This window comes from Podarcis tiliguerta (genome assembly GCF_965153285.1).
Source record: "Podarcis tiliguerta genome assembly, chromosome: 13".
NCBI classification, from domain to species: Eukaryota; Metazoa; Chordata; class Lepidosauria; order Squamata; family Lacertidae; genus Podarcis; species Podarcis tiliguerta.
The window spans coordinates 36,864,375-36,880,857 of NC_139546.1; the positions used below are offsets into that span (position 1 = coordinate 36,864,375).

General features: G+C 49.4%; 1 protein-coding gene across 1 annotated transcript; it reads right to left on the minus strand.

Annotated features, from left to right (window-relative positions):
* Positions 1–1,643: 1,643 nt before the first annotated feature.
* On the minus strand, positions 1,644–16,251 carry ZNF865 (zinc finger protein 865). The gene is made up of 2 exons (XM_083409102.1): positions 14,616–16,251; positions 1,644–7,616 (listed from the first exon to the last, which is right to left on the minus strand). Exons 1-2 carry the CDS (start codon positions 14,878–14,880, stop codon positions 4,654–4,656), a joined length of 3,228 nt encoding a protein of 1,075 aa, XP_083265228.1. The 5' UTR covers positions 14,881–16,251; the 3' UTR covers positions 1,644–4,653.
* Positions 16,252–16,483: the final 232 nt, after the last annotated feature.

Genomic DNA, 16,483 nt, shown 5'->3' on the forward strand with positions numbered 1-16,483 from the left:
TATCCATCTCCTTTTTTTGCTGCAGTTCTTGGGGATCTACAAGTCCTCGTGTTCTTGTGCCCTTTACATGGTCCCAACACTTCAGGAAGCCCTGTCTAGTGGTCTAACTACTTGGGATTATTAAAGCTCCCTCCACACCAACAGTTAGCAAAACAAGCAAATCTGGAGCCCTCAATGCATGGGACATACGCTTTCCAATTCTTATTTTTTTAATGTTTGTTTAGTCTGTACATCGTAAATCAGACACTTTTAAAACAATAGCTTGGTTTAAAACACAAACACACGCTCCCATTCCCCTAACCCCGACTGAGAAAAACACACGCTGTACAGTTCCCAAAGGGGCACCACCAAGGAGGACGGGACAGGTTACATCGGTCCAGGCCCATCAGCTGCATGGACAATGAGGGGGTCCTATACATATTATATTTTAGTACACGTTATCATAAGGGACTTGAATCTTGGCACCAAAAGTACTGCACTTCCTATGGCCAATGGGAGAAAGGGGTAGTTAGAAAAAGAAGTATTTATATATAAACGTATGTATTTATAGATCTGTATTAATATAAAAAGTCATCTTGCTAACATGATTGCAATGGGTTGGATCCTATCTGCGGCAGGACTCTTTTCAGAGATCGCAACAGTCACTGGTCTGGGAATGTTTGAGTCCTGTCTCAAAAATGTCCATCTCCCAGTTTGGGATGAGTGGGGAGCGTGGGAAAACATCGCCCGCTGTCAGAACCAGAGAATCCATGTTCCCCAATGAACTGGAGGGCTGATGGAAGTTCAGATGATTGTGTGTCTTGCGGCATCTTAAAACGCCAGGTCTGATGCTAGGAAAAGACAGGAGGATCTTCACAATTCCCGTTCACAGCAGGCAAGGCATCAGGGGTGATGAGAATCTGTAGGACAGCCAGCATCCTAGTGATGCACACACTTCAGAGCTAAGAGTCCATCCAGGTATATTTATATAAAAGGCAGAGCAGTGAAGCAGGAACGTTAGTTGGCAAGTCTTGATCGCACACTCCAACTGGGTCTTCAAAAGTATCCCATTGCCCAACCAGAATTAAAACCTGGAACACCTGTCTTTGACCTTCGGCCCTACAGAACTTTCCCACAGAATTCAAGCCAAAGAATGCCACCTCCCGGGCCTCTTACTCTCTAATCCCATGACCTCTCTACTCCTCTTATAGAGGAAAATTAGAAGTGCTGTTCAGCTCTTTTTCAAATAGAATCTTTCACATGAGAGGGAGGCATGGCCATTTCACATCGCACCAACTATCCAAACCAAACTACAACGGAGAACAGGGAAACATACTTGGAAAAATCAAACCACTCCTAGAATGAAGAATGGGCACAAGTTTCATTTCTTAAGCAAACCTGATCTTACAAGTGACAGCAGCAGATGAGCAGAGTGCCTGCTCTCTGGCATTAGAATTTTGGCTGGAAACAAAGATAGCCATTTTGACCTCAGCTCCCTCTCTTCACCTGTAAATAAAAAAATTAAAAGGGTGAGCAGGGAGGTGAACTCTCTCTTGCTACTTTCTAAGCATTGTGAATACAGGAGTTGATTAAGGGGTGTTAAGATGGAGTAACTGCTCTTCTAAGGTCAGAAAACGTTAAAACCTTTTTTCTTTTTTTAAAAAAAAGAAAACTTTTAAAAACTTAGGATGAAAGTCAAGACTACATTTTGTCAACTGTAGGAAGCAGAACACCATTCTCATAGGCAAGGCCTGGCTGAATCTATTAGCATAAATTTTGTGACTGAAACAGGAATTCCATAGTTGTATGGAAATTTGTCTTCTATATTTTAGGCCTGTAAATTATTCTGGAGGGGGAAAAATCCACTGGAATTCCTGTTATGTGTGAGACAATGTTATGTTGTGGTTTCGAAACATAGTATTTTTGTCTTAGGTCACCTGGGAATGCATAAGACTTGTTTCTCCCTGTCATGTTCCATCGTCCATTTGGGAACCTACACTTAAAACAATTTGACAGACAAATCATCTGCTAGATTAGTTGTTGTGAACTCGCTTGTTATTCCTGGGTAATAAAGTAGATGGTATAAACAACAGCCTTTAGTGTGAGAACAGGTCATCAGTTTTGGGGTTACCACGTCTTTCCGTGGGGTTTCCGTGGAAACCATGCTCAACTCAACGCAGAAGCAGCTCTTCCTACGAAGCAGGTATGGTATAAACAAGATACACTTGTATTCATAAGGAGGGAGGAGAATCTAATATTAAACTCAGCTCTATTGGCAAATTACAAAGTCAGGGAGGGAAAATTCTATATGGAAAGTTTCCATGTAAGGCAGGGAGAGTTATATCCACCACCATAGGGAGAATCCACTGAATTTCAGCTACAAGTTCAGGCCTTAAAACTTTAGTATAAAGATAAAACAAGAAAGAGAACATCCAGTATCAGCCACTTTTGGAGGAAGGACATTAGTCAGTAGTATTTCAGTCTGTCAGAGACATTAAGATAACTGGGCCTGACTCAACATGGACAAAGAGTTTCCCCCTGGAGTTGACCCAACATAGGAAATGTGGAACCGAGGCTGGAAAATAACAGGCTGAACCCTCTTCCCATCTCCTTTCTGTTCTTCACACTCTTCGTCAAATAGGACACTGGGTCACCAAATGCTGCAAGGTTTCCTTTAAGAAACGCCCGCACCCCCCAGCCGAGTCCATTTCTATCACAATTCTCTATCCCCAGGCAACTCTGCAACTTTGGCAACATCCCCCTTTCCCTCTTCTTCCAGGCACTGGGCAACCACACTGGAATAATAAAAGCATCTTTGGGTCCTCCTATCCTTGGACTGTCCATCTCACCAAAGTAGGAACTATGGATGCAGATGCAGAGATGTAGACCAGAAATGGCAAGGAGGCACCTTTGGTATTGCCACCTGAAAGAAAGTCTTCACGCTCTGAACGCTCCAGCATGGAAAAGCAATCAACGTTTCCCCGTCACAACTGTCTTATTAGATGCAGAAGGTCAACTTGGATCACGAGGGAGAGGCGAACCACCTGGTGTCCACCGTCCACAAGGGGGCATGCTCTTAGAACTCTTTGGTTGCATGTAGTAAGTCAGCTTCCTCTTCTGCCTGTTCAGAACCAGAGGGTGATGAGCGGCGCCCAGAGAGGGAGCTGGGGAGCCACGCCAGGGAGCTAGAGAGTTTGGAAGAATCTTTTTGACCATACCTGACCAGTATTCCTGTTTGGGTGGGGGGAAAGAAGGTCCATGATTTAAGACGGAGGATGAAAAAGTCCCTGTGGGGTACTCCAGCCACAAACTAGTTAAGTCTGCCATTTATCTGATGTGAGGGCGCCAAAAGCGTTGCCAAGAACAGGGTGGGCTTGTGGGAGTGGAAGAACTGTGGGTGAAGCACTGGATGTGCTGCGCAAACCAAGGCAACATATCTCACTGTGGCCTGGGATGCAGAGCCACCAGGTACGTTTGCTGTCCTCTCTCTCAGCTTCATACGCAACCACAACCATATGAGGTTCTGGCATGAGGGGAAGAAGGGAACACACACTAGCTAACTGGTGTGTCAATTTGAAAATTCTGAAAAAGACCACATGGTACAGTCTTTCTGGGCCTACACCACTTCAAGATACATAGGGGGGAAATGACCTATCTGAATGTTCTTTCATATTCAATACTGTATTCCCTGCATGTGGAAAGCTAGGTATCAGGGAGAAGGCTAGGCCAGAACCCTTCCTCCAGACTCACTTGTTTCCTATGAGTGTTTTGTTTTTAAAGTGAGGGAGCATTCAGGTTTATGATCCTCCAGCTGCATCATGAAGTGGTAACTGTCCTGGAGGTGGGAGGACAGGTCGATATCTTATGGTGTGGCAGCATTTAGATCATATTGTACGATATGCAAAGTTCAAGCAAGCTCCTCTAATTTCCTACACAGGTAAATTGCGGGGGGGACGGGACTATCTTCTGTCAGCAACCAGGTGCCATGGGCAACTAAGGTATTTGAAAGAGAAGAAGCAGCCCATTGTCAGAGGTAAAGGAAGCACCCAAATCAAGGTCTTTCCTCCAGAAAGGAAGCAAGACCTACATGGCATAGATCAGGTGGCTGGGTTCACAGTAAAATTTGGCAAGCGCTCCTGAAGGACTGTACCATGTCCTGCCCTCTCCTGAAATTTATGAATTGGCTCTAACACTTAAATGGAGGAAAGGAAGAGCCACCTCTTCCTGCAAATGGGAACCTAGATGGCTTTCAGTATCTAGGCTTATTATTCCACAAGAACATCATTCCTCTGCTCCCACTTCCTGGAAAAGGTAATAAATGTCCATCCGTTCTTGGTAAGAAAGGTAATTTCTATGACAGCCACCCTCTCCTATCAGTTTAGACTAGGGAATCCAGGATGGACAGGGCAACAGCTATTTGTTTGGGGAAAACCAAGGTCCAGGGCGGATACCTATGTAAACCAATCCTGTGTTGCATCCCTGGTTCTCCGTGGATTGCCCCATGCAATTGTGACTTGAGGACTCTCCCACATCCTTCCCCAAACATAGCATCTTACTGCCATTTTACTACAGGGAAAGGCCTGCCCTTGTGGCTTGCAACGGACAGGAACTAGCCTCCTCTTCCCACCCTCAAGTACCAGGATAAAGGACCGCCCAGATTTTCTTCCCCCAGCGCTAGGCTTGCTCCTTGTGGCCTCCCATGGCGGCAAAGCGCTCCATCTTGTGGATGTGGCGGTGTTTCTTGAGGCCGTAGGTGTTGGAGAAGGCCTCTCCACAGGTGCTGCACTTGAATGGCCGCCCTCCCTGGTGGGCCTGGACGTGTTTGCTGAAGTACTTGGGGTCTTTGAAGAGCTTGAGGCAGGCCCCGCATCGCAGCTCGCGCTTGGCATCGTGGGAGCGCTGGTGGCGCAGGATGGAGGACAGGTAGAAGAAGCTCTTGGAGCAGCGGTCGCAGCGGTAGACTTTCTCACCCAGGTGCACCCGCTGGTGCTCCAGGAGGTTGCTGCGGTAGCGGAAGGTCTTGCCGCAGGTGGGGCAGCGCTGGGGCCGAGCCACCACGTGGAGGCGCTGGTGCTCAGCCAGGCTGGACGACTGGGCAAAGCGCTTGTTGCAGAGGGCGCACTTGTAGGCCCGCTCCCCGGTGTGCACCACTTTGTGCTGGCGCAGGTACCACGAGCGCAGGAAGCCACGCCCGCAGACCGCGCAGCGGTAAGGGCGCTCCTCGGTGTGGCAGCGCTGGTGGCGCATCAGGAGGGCGGCCTCCCAGAAGCGCTTGCCGCACACCGGGCAGGAGAAGTGCCGCTTCTGCAGGTGGGTGCGGCGGTGCAGCAGCAGGTCATAGGCCCCCGCGAAGCTCTGCCCGCAGACTGAGCAGGCCAGTGTGCGCCGCACCAGGTGAACGTACTTGTGGGTCACAAGGCCCAGGAAATGCTTGAAGGTCTGGCCGCAGATGGAGCAGGAGAAGCGCTCCCCGCTGGGCAAGGTGGGGTGGTGGTCTTCGAAAGACGTCATGTTGTCGCCACTGGCCAGCCCGTTCTCCAGAGGGGCCACCGCCGCGGCCGTCTCGTCGGGTGGCAGGAGCCGCTCGGGGGCAGCCTGGTGGACCAGCTTGTGCCACATGAGATTCTCAATGAAGCCAAAGCACTTGCCGCAGACGTCGCACGGGTACGGCTTCTCGGCCACGTGAACTTCCTTGTGGCTCATGACGTGGAAGAGATCGGGGAAGCGCTCTCCGCAGTCGGAGCAGCCGTAGGTCAGCCCTTCGGGAGGTGGCGGCAGCGAAGGGCCCATGGGTGCCAGCGAGGGCCCCATGGGTGGCAAAGAGCAAGGCAGCTGCAGCCGGTGGATCTGCTTGTGGCGGGTCAAGCTCTGCGGGTAGCCAAACACCTTCCCGCAGATCTCACACTTGTAGGGCCTCTCCCGCGTGTGAACCACGTGGTGTTTGCTGAGGTGGAACGACTCGCGGAAGCGCTTCCCGCACACGGCGCACTGGTGAGGCTTCTCCCCGGTGTGGATCCTCTCGTGGCGCTTCAGCGTCTCCCGGCGCCCAAAGCCGCGGCCGCAGATCCCGCAGCAGAAGTTCTTGCCCGCTGCCGTCCCCACCAGCAGCGGGTGACCCAAGAGCCCGTAGGAGGTGGGCTTGGTGTCGCCGTCAGAACCGGTAGCCTGCGGGTCTTGTGGGAGGAGATAAGCTCCCGGCGGCAGGTAGGACAGGGCGTTGGTGCCGTCCTTGGGCAGCTGGGCTCCCTCGTGCTGCAGCTGCCGATGGCGCAGGAGGTTCTGGGGAGCCACGTAGCCCTTGCCGCAGATGTCACACTTGTACTCGGGGCGTGGCGGCAAGGTTCCGGGTGGCGCGTGGGTCGCCTGGTGCTTCAGAAGGTAGGAAGCATCCCGGAACTCCTTGCCGCACACCCCGCACTGCACTCGCAGGAGATCCGAGTGGGTCCGCACGTGCCGCTTTAGGCTCTCGCGTCGGTTGAAGCTCTTCTGGCAGACGGAGCATGAGAACGGCTTCTCGCCCGTGTGGATGATCTGGTGCTGGTGCAGGTGGCTTGGCTTCTTGAAGACCTTCCAGCAGAGAGAGCAGGTGAACGGGCCTTCTGCCTGAGCGATGGCAGCACTGAGGGCGGACGCGGCTGCCGTCCCAGCGGATGCGGGAACCACCTGGGGGTTGCCGCTCTGAGTAGGAGGCTGAGCTGCTCCCTCGGCACCAGAAGCAGCAGTTGCGTTGGTGGCAACAGCCGCGGCGGCTGCCGCAGCAGCAGCTGCTGCCGCGTTAGCAGCGGCTGCATTGGCAGCCGCCGTGGCATCCTCAGTGTCCTTGTGGCAGCGACGGTGCCGGATGAGGCTGGAAATGTGGTTGTAGGTGCGGCCGCAGGTGGTGCACTCGTAGGGCCGCTCGCCTGTATGTACCAACATGTGTTGCACAAGGTGGGACGACTGCTTGAAGGATTTCTGGCACACGCCGCACGGGAAACGGCGGTCGATGAAATATTTCAAGCGCCGGAAGTAGTTCTTGTCGTCTTTGCCCGCCTGGCTGTCAGTGGCAACAGTGGCTGTAGCTGGGGGCGGGGCCTGCCCACGTTTCAGGCTGCTGAAGAGGTGCTGGTGGCCAGAAAGGTCCACAATGCCCCACTGAGGAGTGTTGTAGGCAGCGGCAGCGGCTGCAGCTGCAGCTGTACTATCGAAGAGAGGCTGGCCTGTCGCTGGCACCACTGCTGGACCAGTATAGGGTGGTTGCTGCTGCTGCTGTTGTTGTTGCTGCTGCTGCTGTTGCTGCTGCTGTTGTGGTGCAGGAGCCCCCGGTTCGGCTTTCTTGACTTGAACGTTGGCAGAAGCGGCTGCTGAGGAAGAGGAGGAGGATGGGCCTTCAGCTTTGGGCTTGGAGGTGCCAACGGCGGTGGGGACACGGTCAAAGTGGGCAGGTGGGGCGGCAGCGGGCGGCTGGGTGTAGTCGTACTGTGGCTGTGGGCAGGGGAGGGCGGCGACTGCTTTGGCGTGCTCGTGGTTGTAGGCCTCCATAGGTTCAAAGCGTTGGTGGTTCAGGAACTCCAAGAAGTCGAAGGGGTAGCTCTGGAAATGCACACCCTCGTCGCTTGCTGCATTGGCTTCCATCTCCGCCCGGGAGGGGGCACTGCCTAGACAAAGGAGAGAAACGGATACCAATGTAGACACACGCCAGACATGTGCAGGCCACCAGCACTCTCTGCTGTGGTGGCCCCATTAAAAATACATAAATTCTGATATGTTCCATTTACACAATGGGATGGGTCAAGAATTTTCCAATTAAAAAGAAAGAAAGAAAAAGTTGCCAGTTGTTAAAATTAACTGCAAAGAACCATGGTGCTGCCTTATATCCACTCAGACTTGTCCACCAAACCCAATATTGTCTACTTCTGACTGGCTGTGTCTCTCCAGGGTCTCAGGTATAAGAACAAGAACCTCGCTGCATCAGATTAAAGGCCAAATAGTCCAGCATATAGTCTCTGTAGTGGCTGTTCAGAAACATCTGCAGAGCTCATAAGCAGAACCTGAAGGCAATACAGTGGTACCTCGGGTTACATATACTTCAGGTTACATACGCTTCAGGTTACAGACTCCGCTAACCCAGAAATAGTGCTTCAGGTTAAGAACTTTGCTTCAGGATAAGAACAAAAATCGTGCTCCGGCGGCGCGGCGGCAGCAGGAGGCCCCATTAGCTAAAGTGGTGCTTCAGGTTAAGAACAGTTTCAGGTTAAGAACGGACCTCCGGAATGAATTAAGTACTTAACCCGAGGTACCACTGTACCTGTCTCCTCTGCTGTTGTCCATCAGAGACTGGCATACAGAGGCATTCTGTCTCTGATCCCAGAAGTGGTGTAATAATATATAGCCATAATGACAGCTACCCACGGAGCTTTATTCTCTGTGAATTTGTCTTAATCTACTTTTAAAGTCACCTAAATCGGTGGTCATCACCAAGGAAATCCCAAGAAAACATGTGGGGTAAAGGAGAACTTCCTTTTGTCTGACCAAAATCTTCTACCCTTCTGTTTCATTGGAAGACCCTGGGTTATAGTATTATGCTGGCATCATTTTATACACCTCAATTGTGTCCTTAATTGCTTTTTAAAAGGCCCAAATATTGTAACTTTTCTTTATGGGGTGTTTCTCTAGCCCCACGAACCTTTTATGGATGGCATTTACCTGTTCTAACATTCTTAAAATAAACCAGGATATGTCTCAAACCATCTGTGCTGCCTCTAAGCTTTAGTTCCTTCCTCTCAATGAGCACATGTGACTCACTCTCCTAAGCTTGACAATCCTCCAGTTTTTGAGTGGCAAGCTGGGTTTATATCCATTCAGTACTAGTTGGCTCCAATGCAGCTAAAGCATTAGTTCTTTGAATATTTATGGAGTCCTGGTATTAAGCAGAGGTTAAAAAACGAGACTCTCAGAGGTCACAGGTACAAAGCATTCCAAGGCGAGGCTCACTTTGGGGAGTTCAGAAGCCCGTGCTTGTCCCTGTAGTTTGGGGTTTGCGTATTTAAAACAAACTCCTCTGCAAAGTGGGATTCCTTGCTCAAACATGCTGGGCTCTGCCAATGTAGGTTACCAGGGCTGAAAGCCAGTGTGGAACATGGAAAACTCCATCTTCCCACTCAGCTAAAAAGGTTTCTCATGCCGCCTGAAACCAGCCACTCTTATTCTGCCTAACCTACCTCACAGGATTGTTATAGAATGGCATAGTCCCATACATGCCCCTCTAGGTATGCATACATACATGGGGCTGCCACCTTTTATAACAGGCATGGGGGGAACTCAGGCTCAGAGGCCAAGCACTGCCCTCTCCACCCAGCCCTTGGAATTCTACCCAAGCCACGCCCCTTTCCCCAGCCTTTATTTGCGGGTTGTGCTGTGGGTTAAACCAGAGCCTAGGAATTGCTGATCATAAGGTCGCAGTTCGATCCCCCGCGACGGGATGAGCTCCTGTTGCTTGGTCCCTGCTCCTGCCAACCTAGCAGTTTGAAAGCACGTCAAAGTGCAAGTAGATAAACAGGTACCGCTCCGGCGGCTAGGTAAACAGCGTTTCTGTGCGCTGCTCTGGTTCGCCAGAAGCGGTTTAGTGATGCTGGCCACATGACCCGGAAACTGTACGCCGGCTCCCTCGGCCAATAAAGCGAGATTAGCGCCGCAACGCCAGAGTCAGTCACGACTGGACCTAATAGTCAGGGGTCCTTTACAAGGGCTTTTGCTTGGCTGAAAGGTGTTCTGCAACTGTGGTAATGTCTCAATTGCCTAGATGCAGAGATAGGTGGATGTGCTTTTGCATGGCTAGTATATAGCCAACTGTTTGAAGATGAGGCACACCTATGGCACTTTTACCTGCCCCACCCTTGAGGGAGCATGACTGTTGAGATGAAGGGGGTTCCCCCACCTGTTTTATGGCAACCCAGTAAGATAAGGTAGCCTGAGGGGTTGTGACGGGATACAAACTAAAATGTGTATAGGGTTGATGCGTCAAATATTCTACCTCAAGGAAGTGGGCTTCTCATACTTTCTGTCTGAATGCTTTCCTACTTGCCCATCTTATCTAGTGTGTGCCTTAATAATAAAATATAAACTATTCTGCATTCAAGATCCTCCCATATTCTGCACCCATAAATGCAGAATTCTGCAACATGGAGATTCATCCAGTTGTGAATATTTTATATTTCATAATGGCAATCTGTTTCTGATAAGATAAGGGGAAGGTAAGTAAATTTAAGTACAGTGGTACCTCAGTTTTTGCGGCTTCCGTATTGAGTTTTCCGTATAGGGTTTTCAGTTTTGGAACGTTTTGGAACTCGAACAGTCTTCCAGAATGGATTACGTTCGAAAACCGAGGTACTACTGTAAAAGGTTCATTTCAATATCCATATGTAACATCTTATTTGTCTATCTCTGGCTATCACGTGTCTCTCCAAACAGAAAAGCCTTGCACTGTTGTCAATATTTGCTCCGGTTAGGTCTCTGGTGACTTTACAAAGGAAGGGAGTTCCATAAAGGTGCAGTTTGATGACCATCAATAGAGGGCACTGATGGGGAGCATGGGCCACCATTTTACCCAGCAGAAACTTACCACAGTGCAGGGGAACACATGGTCTTCTGCAGCATCTAGCCATGAACAGAAGAGCTTTTCACCACTTCCCTTCAATTTCAAATGTGTCCTAAGAGTCTCACCACCATGTAGGTGGACACTACAGATGTACCCAGGCCCACTGCAGTAAGTTACCATTTGGTAAATCATTGTCATCATCGGTCACATCCACACCATACATTGAAAGCACATAGCTTCCTCCAAAGAATCCTGGTAACTGTAGTTCAACACCATAGAGCTACAATTACCAAACTACAGTTCCCAGGACTCTTTGGGGGAAGCCATATGCTTTAAATGTCTGGCATGGATGTTACCATCCTCTTCCAATGTTGGGGAGCACAGTGGGATACAGAAAAGCAGGTAGCCTCTGGAGGATGTAGGGGCCAAGCCATGTAGGGCTTTAGAGAGGTCTCACTGCACTGGCTGACTTACTCTTGGGGGGAGGGCGTCTCACGGACTGCCTTGCACATTAGGCTGGAAGGCACTTCTGTTTAGGAAGCAGGAAACCCGATGTAAATCATCACATATGATGATCACATACGCATGTGTTTTGTTTCATACAGACAACAGCAGGAAACCATAGCCTCCGGTATAATGATCACACATATATCCATCTCCATGTGCACACCCTGGAATGCTATGGCCTTCGAGTGTATGTACAACCAACAATTAATGTGATATGCAAGATCACCACATCTGATTATATGCACACAAGCTACACGGTTTCTCTTCCAAATATGCACTTTCCACAAAGGAAGAGTCAAATGTGAGACCCCTGCAAGAAAAAGGGGGAGGGGTGGGGAGTCAGCCACTTCAGAAAGTAAAAAAAATAAAAACCTTCTTGTGGGTTCTTAAATTTGCCTCATTTTTGTAGTTACTTACAATGCCTCTTGCATTTACCAACTTTCTGCATATATACTTACACACAGAGAGAAAACTTTCAGAGTTTTAAAGTATCAGGAAATACTTAGATAAGAATCCCAAATACCCACCCTTTCTCCACCTCCCTTCTTTCCATGCAAGACAAAGATAAGAAGTTGTGTAGGGCACAGCACTGCTATGCACCACCCATTTCCAGCCCAACCCCCTCCATTAACAAACTGCCCTAGATTTAAAAGAAAACTGGTCTAATTCAGCAAATGGCAATGTGGTGGGTTATAATGCAGCAGATGTAAGATTCAGAAGCCAGGGGTTGGAGGCAGGCTATGTTAGCTGAACCTACTTAGGTCTCACTGAAATCAATGGGAGAAGATAGTCAGACACGCTTAATTCCCTCTGAAAACAATGGGACTTAAGTTCAGCTAACTTTGTCTGGATCCAACCTCAGGTCTCCACGTTTCTCATACATGAGGAGTGGAATGCACTGCAACAGTGAACGATGGAAGCCAAGTTCTCTGAAAGGAGGCAGAGTATTCTACTACAGCCACTTTTATTTAATGCCAACCATGTGCCAGGAGCTGTACTGAATACAGACATATCCCAATGCCTATCGCTGGAGTTATATTAAAAAATACAGATTTTAGTAACAGTGCAGTGTCTGCCTTATTTGCATCTACCTTAAATGGGGCAATGAAGCAGAGGTCTGGGAACAATGGAATACAGTGGTACCTCTGGTTACGTACTTAATTCGTTCCGGAGGTCTGTTCTTAACCTGAAACTGTTCTTAACCTGAAGCACCACTTTAGCTAATGGGGCCTCCTGCTGCTGCCGTGCCGGCCGGCAGAGCACGATTTCTGAAGCAAAGTTCTTAACCTGAGGTACTATTTCTGGGCTAGTGGGAGTCTGTAACCTGAAGCGTATTTCACCCGAGGTACCACTGTACCAAGGATGAGGTAAAGAAAAGGAGGTAGCAATGGAGGCATGGATAAAGTGAGGCCAGGATCACCTAGGAGAGGGCTGCGAGGGCCTTAGTGGATTTTAGGGGTGTGGACTGGGCTGAAAGAATGACAGCAATGGAGGAATATAGCAGCAGGACAAGAAACCAAGGAGACTGAGGGTGGAGGGCTGTGAACTAGGGTTCCTCTGCCCTTGAGAGAGGAAATGGGAGTCTTGTGCATCAATTTAAACCCATAGCACTAGGAGGCAGAACTCCTGGGTTATGTAACTAAGCTTGCTAAGATACTTGGCAGCCAAGTTCCATTATTGGTTTAACCCTATACTTCTGGAAATGTCATGGATCTACCTCTCTCTTTTGAGGGGGGATTCCCATTAAACCCCACATGTAGAAGGCATTTTTAAGAAACACCATAACTCCAAGAAAGTCCCCCCCCTCCATTTTTATCCCTCTCCTGAACACTTTCAAAGTCAGGAATTGCCTGTTAATTCTCCACAAAGGGTCAATTCAAACACACAATAACTGAGGCAAAGCAGTTGTGCTGCAGGGACAGAGACACCTGAAAGTTTTTCAAGTGGTGGCACAGGAAAAAGAATGAATGAAGAATATTTCAATTGGCTACATTCCCAGATGATAATTGCATCCTGTATGAAAAACATACAAATCAGGGAGGAGGCAGGTGTAGTTAAGATGTTTGGGCTACACCCAGTGACATAGCCAGAGAGAGAGAGAAATAGAGGACCAAGCAAAAATTTCAATATCAAGCCTGCAATGTTTTGTATAGATCCTTATCCCTCCTCATCACTAGCAGAACAGAGTTAGTCATAAAAAGATGCACAGATAAGGAATTTTGCTTAATCCCTATGGGGCACAAGATAAAACTCTTTGTGCAACAATTTGGGGTGTGTGTGTGTGCAAAATTACGTCATCTCCCATTACAGAAGGATCTGGTTAAGAAGACCTGAGAATGACCTTTTCTTCATAACCTGAAGAGCTTCTGCCAGTTTACAATTTAGGGCAGCAAAGTACTGCATAACCCTGGGCATGAAATGGGTGGGAGGCAGCAGAAAGGGCTCTAACTGAAACTGTGGAAGTTCAGTCATTCCTCAAACTGATGAGGAAGGGTACAAGATGCACCTGGGGGCTGCAGTGGGGCGGGAGAATTACATAACACATTTACCTGTCAGTGGTGGGTAAGAATAGTGTGTTGAGGTTCAAGAGTAGCGCTGTGAGGGTTATACCTCTGCAATCTGTGGATGGAGCCAGAAATAAATCTGTTTGGGAAGGTGGTTATCACTCAGGTTTGAGTAACACTTTCTTCATCCATTTTTTTAATGCATACTTTGCATCGCAAGGGTTGGACAAGATGACCCTTGAGGTCCCTTCCAACTCCTCAATTCTATGAAAAAGTCCCAGGATCGACCTATTCCATATTCAGGGAGGTCTGGGAAAGACCCATCTGAATCCCTGGGCAGTTGCTGCAAACCACTACTGTGACCTAAGTGGACTAATAGTCTAAAATGGTGTCGGGCAGTTTCCTAGACATTAATAAAATAGCATGGGGGGAGAACCAGGACGAGAAAACAGTGTGAGGGAAGGTGCTTGCAAGAGGCAGCAGGGTTGCAAGCCTGCAGTAAGTAGAAGAGCCCCCATCTATATTGGGGTCGATCTAGAATTAGTAATGTGGTGTTGACCACCAAGGTAAAATGCAGGATGGGGTGGGAATCTGCCTACATCTACGGGGAAAGCAGCGGATACACGAGAGGCTTGAAGGAAACAGTCATCCGTGCTAGGTTATAAGGTTAAAGATAAAAGTCAATAGATGGGATGAGAATTCCAGCTTGAGGTTGGATGTGCATATGAGTTGGCGGGGAGGGGAGCGAAGGGAGAAGTGACATAACGCAGGTTTCTGGTTGGGGGCCAGCTGTGAGGCTACTGGATGCAGGAGGAGAAGAGGGAGGGGGCGGAGGGAGCGGGTCGCGCAGGCGAACCGGGCGGGGGGGCGGGGGGCGAACCGAGTTCGCAGTCGCCGGGCGGGCGGGGCGGGGGGCGACGAATCATGGGACGGGACGGAAGTTAACCCAAGCGAGGGAGCGGGCTGGCGGGGAGGCCCTGGGGCCCAACCTATGCGGCCGAGCGAGCGGGGGGGGGCGAGCAGGTCTGGCTCCAGGACGGCGCACTCACCGGTGTGTGGCGCTGCCCCAGCCTCCTCCGCGCCCCCGGCAGGGGCTGCTCCTTGTGCGGCAGGATTGGTGCTGGGGGGAAGCCCCCTGGCCCTCGCCTTGCCCCCAGCGGACGCGGGGGGCGTTTCTGGTCCCACTGGGGTGGGGGGTGGAGGGGGCACTGCCAGGCTGCAACTCACACAGGCCCGGCCGGAACCGGAAACCTCCCTCCCCAAGGAAGAAGGCCGTTTCCTGCCCTCCCCTCCTACCCACAATCCTCTCCGCATTCTGACCTCCCCTCCCTCCGTTCCGTGGCCCAGAGGCCTTTGCGCGCGAGTGAGCGAGAGCGCGTGCTGGCTTCGGCTCCCTCCTCCGCTGCTGCTGGGGTAGCGTCGTATCCTGCCGCCTCCCCGCTCATGTCCCTTTGCTGCTGCAATTCAATGCCATGCAGAAATAGTGCCTCGTCAGGCGCTCCTCAGCGCGTGGCGCGACCCCCGCAGCGGCTGTTTGCAGCCCGGTTGGGGTTGCCAGCTTGCCCGGTGTTGGTGTGCGTGTTTTCTGGCATAGCCTCGCCGCCTTTAGCAGGTTGCTTGACAGGCAGAAAACATCAGCAGGAAAAAGCTTTTCCTGACATGGAGGCGAAGCGCTGAGAAGCCGCATATTTGCCATATATCTGCCTGCCAGACAACCGGCAAACGGCACAGGAATTGGGGTGAGCGATAGGAAGGATGGGGTTGCAGTTTTAATTTGTTGTTGTCTTGCTGAGTTATATTATTATGTTTATTTCTTGGGAGTTTTTTAATTGTATGTTGCCTGTGAATTGGTTTTATTCACACTGCTGGACACCATCCTGGAATTTTTTGATTTAGCTACAAATATTTTAAGTAAATGAATATTGTGGGGCATGACTAGCTCTAAAGTAAATGTCTGCGTACTTTCTAAATAGAAACTTGTCAGGCGGTAAGCCCCATTGGATTCAATATGACTGACTTCTGAGAACACGTGGTTAGGATGGTGTTGCAAATTACTAAGAGCACTTCATGGAAAACAACAGCAAAAGGACCTGTGGCACCTTAAGAGCTTTTGCCACAACAGTTGACACGAAATAACATTTCAACAGGCACACAACCAGTGTGATACATCCTGCCTGCTTAATACAGGTATATCAAAAATGTAATCTTCAGTTACTTATTTAAAAAAAATAAAATCTAATGCCCTCAATGACCAATCAGCATTCAAGCAAGTGAATTGGAGAGTCAAATTCTTCACCCAACAGACTTTTCATTCTGCAACATCAACTCCACTTCAGTTTGATGAGTACTGCCAAGTGTGGGCTGCAAATGTGCACAGAGCAGGACCAAGGAGGAGCAGACTATTTCCCCATCCTCAGAAAAGCAGACTTAATCACCTAGAATAGCAAATTTCAGTCTACTTTACTCTCCTCACTTTAAGAGGTGCCACTGTGTGCTAGAATGGAAGAAGGGCTTACAATGCTAAACGTTTTGAAGTTTTGGCCCTTAAAGTTGTTAAATAGATTTCCATTGGAGACTCCACAAAGGTTTGGTAAGTTCCAGAAACTTACACTTCACATTGATGTATGATACAGATATAGCCCACCTTACCAGTTGGCCTCAACCTGGGTAATCACTGTCACTGTATCCTCAGACCTAGAAAAATTCTAGTTATATAGCCTACTCTTATGTAATTTTGGCCCAGTGAAATTCCAACTGCTTGTAAACCATCTGCAGGCATGGCATCTAGCAAGGAGCCCTGACCCCGCTATTTTTAGATTAAATATGTGTATTACCAACACTCAGTCTTCCATATCCAGAAACACAGGAAACCTGAGGGGAATTTTATTTAGTCTTGTTTATTTAAGGGTTGTTTTTT